Source organism: Rhagoletis pomonella, unplaced genomic scaffold (genome assembly GCF_013731165.1).
Source record: "Rhagoletis pomonella isolate Grant_MI unplaced genomic scaffold, Rhpom_1.0 Rhpom_scaffold_00941, whole genome shotgun sequence".
Taxonomy (NCBI): Eukaryota; Metazoa; Arthropoda; class Insecta; order Diptera; family Tephritidae; genus Rhagoletis; species Rhagoletis pomonella.
In genome coordinates, this window is record NW_023459495.1 from 10,671 (window position 1) to 13,613 (window position 2,943).

At 38.6% G+C, this 2,943-nt stretch overlaps 1 protein-coding gene across 1 annotated transcript; it reads right to left on the minus strand.

Annotated features, from left to right (window-relative positions):
• Positions 1 to 1,109: 1,109 nt before the first annotated feature.
• LOC118751736 (threonine aspartase 1-like) lies at positions 1,110 to 2,585 on the minus strand. Its single transcript, XM_036486548.1, has 2 exons — positions 2,350 to 2,585; positions 1,110 to 2,269 (listed from the first exon to the last, which is right to left on the minus strand). The coding sequence occupies exons 1-2, from the start codon at positions 2,489 to 2,491 to the stop codon at positions 1,533 to 1,535; spliced, it is 879 nt and encodes a 292-aa protein (XP_036342441.1). The 5' UTR covers positions 2,492 to 2,585; the 3' UTR covers positions 1,110 to 1,532.
• Positions 2,586 to 2,943: the final 358 nt, after the last annotated feature.

Below are 2,943 nucleotides of genomic sequence, written 5' to 3' on the forward strand. Positions count from 1 at the left end.
ACGTTTATGATAAAATTTTGGAAAATGGGCGTGGCACTGCCCACTTATGACCACGTATATGTATCTCGCTAACCGTTCTAGCAATTTGTACCAAACTCGGTATGGTTATTGTGCTTGCCACATAAAAGTAAACCATTGAAAATTGTTGAAATCGGACTAAAATTACGGCCGCTTTTCATAAAGCGGTAAATTTCAGAAATGCTTGAAATTTCAATATTTTGAAATTTAAGGACGCTAGTTTACTTCAAATTTATACACGCCGGCTTATCATGTAGCGGTAGCTTTCGGAAAGGTGGAAAACATATATTTAATACTTGCGCCGGGTATTTAATGTTTGGCTCCGCCCGAACTTAGACTTTCTTACTTGTTTTGGTAGTATTCGCAGCAAAGAAGGCCCTAACGACCATCCAACCCCAAAAGAGTTCCGGTATAGGCTTCGTAAAAATATCTTGTGTAATTATTCTAAATTTTTTTAACATGAGAATTTAATAATCAATGTTTAAATTTTCATACAGCAAGAAACATTGAAAACTTGCAGAACACTGGCAATGTGGAGCAAGATTCGACCGAATGGCTGAACTCGTCGAATCCGCAGGCTTTTTGTGACACTGAAGCTGATGGCGCACCCAATGAGACCGGAGTTGAAGATCCCGAAGTTGTGGACGCATTAAGCGGCGTAAATATAGACAACGATGCTGGAATTCTTCAGGAAGATGCGTTGGAGTACTTGGCGGGTTACATAATCCGAAAACAGCATCTCCACGAGCATGAGGATTCAAATATCGCATCTTTTACTTGGGTGGATCAGGTTTCAAAGGGATTTTTGGAAAAAACCCTCTACTAATTTCCTAAATGGTGTGAAGTGTCTGGAGGCAGTTTTTCACACAGTAAATTCAACCGAAATTGCGCGTTGCAGAAATATAAAACAGCACTTACTCGACCAAAGCACACATGTGGATCTTCCGGAAAATGTGAAAAGATTTTTTTTTAAGTGCCGCATATTTTTCCGCGTAAGACATTTGAACAAACGCCTGCAGGTGCAGAAAGCTAAGCACAGGATGTTGCGCTACAAAAAGTTGAATAAAATAACTCTCTGATCTGGTAAAGAAAATACTTAAAGCTTCTTAAATAAATATAAATTATAATTTTATTTCAGCACAGCCCAATACAACGATAATTAAACCACAGATATGTACTTTTGGTGAGTGACACTTTTAAACCGCGTACAGTTTCATAAACAATATAAATTAATTTAATTTCAGTAAATACTTTCAACATTTCAAAGGCCCTTTTCAGAGCCGCAAAAACTAAACAAAGAGATCAGATTTGCAATAAATGAATGTACGCTTTAAAGGCCCTTTTTAGGGCCAAAAAAGTTCGCAGAGATAAAATTTTAGTGAATGCTTGCAAGGCCCTTTTTAGGGCCACAAAAAACTTCACAAAGAGATCAATTTTGGCCATTTAACAAACAAATTTACAAAATTTCACAGCGTTCAGATAAGCTGTGGATTTTAAAGTTGTTATTTCCTTTTTTACGTATACGCAATACCTGATTTTTGACCAACAACGAACATGCTATGAAAATACTGTCCCAACATAAAAGTTTGTGCACCATAGGTGGCTGCCTGACCCACGCGTCCTGGCACCTTCAATAATAGTCCACCAGAGCTGCAACCAGCAGCTGTATTCCCGTTACTATCAACACACACTGCTCCAACAATATCAAGGGCACTAACTTGAGCTGAGACAACTGGTAACGTCGACATTCTATTACTTGTGCTAGTGGTTCCTTCTGCTGCGGGTGATACTGCCGCTATTTTAGATTTGTAGTGGTTATATGAGAATTTCGCCTTGGAAGAAATCATGGCGCTGGCGTCGATCATCGTACAACCTAGTTCTTCAGCATACCTTTCCGCGCTACTACCAGCCATTACCATTGGCGGTATGCGCTCCATTGATAGCATAGTTGACTGCCCATCGCATATCAAACGAGCTAGTCGTATCGGATTTCGTACTGTACTCACGTTTGTGCAGGCTCCAAAATGTAAATTCGAACCATTCATTATGGACGCATCACATTGCACTCGCCCATCCCAACAGAGGTTGGACCCGAACCCGGCATTAGTATTGCCACAATTTTCTAGACGCATTATCGCCGCCTCAACTGCGTCCATTGCGGAACCACCATTTTTGAGTATGTCTGTGGCTCGAACACCGGCTTCTTTGATAACGCGCTGGTATTTGGTTTCATCTATGCAATTTCCAGCACCTAAATAAAGAAGGGAAGTACATACAAATAATTATATGCATATGCATCATTCTTTTAATTAATTATTTAAAGGCCCCTACCAGTGTGGACTGCTACAAACCCGGTCATATTTGCAATTGCGTTAAAATAATGTATTGTACCTTCTTTTTTGGTTGTTGTTGCTTTGTATTGTACTTTCTTCCTTGAGAATCGCAGCGTAGACAAATAATTGCATCTTTGCATTGTACTACCATGGTATCCGCGAAACAATTCAGCAGTAGCAAGCGCGTGAAAATGCGAAGTAAATCGTGTAGCTCACATAATTGTATTCTTCCCAAGAAGCTACACGACGTACATACCAGGGATGAAAAAGTAGGTACAATTGTACTTTTTTCCGACGTTTGATAACTTAAAGGTACATTAGGTACAATCACTACATTTTAGGTACAATCATCTTTTGGTCCGATCCATTTTTAGTTTTTTTTTCTTTTTCTTTTACCGTGCTAATATACTTACTTGTAGGTATGAGAGAAGTTTCACTTTCATTTTGAAGAACAAACAATTCTAAAGGAAAGTGGTCAAAATGTGTCTAGGATTTCTTCAAATTTCGTATATTCTTTATTTGAGACAAAAGCTATTTGACCCATATTCGCATTTTGATTTCTGGAAATATATTTACAGCCATATTCTAATAA

What these genes read in the sequence shown, in the direction of transcription:
- LOC118751736 (XM_036486548.1), bottom strand. Translation starts at nt 2,491, where the DNA reads ATGCAAAGATGCAATTATTTGTCTACGCTGCGATTCTCAAGGAAGAAA. An exon ending in GTTTGTAGCAGTCCACACTG is followed by an intron (nt 2,270 to 2,349) that starts GTAGGGGCCTTT and finishes TTCTTTATTTAG; the next exon opens with GTGCTGGAAATTGCATAGAT.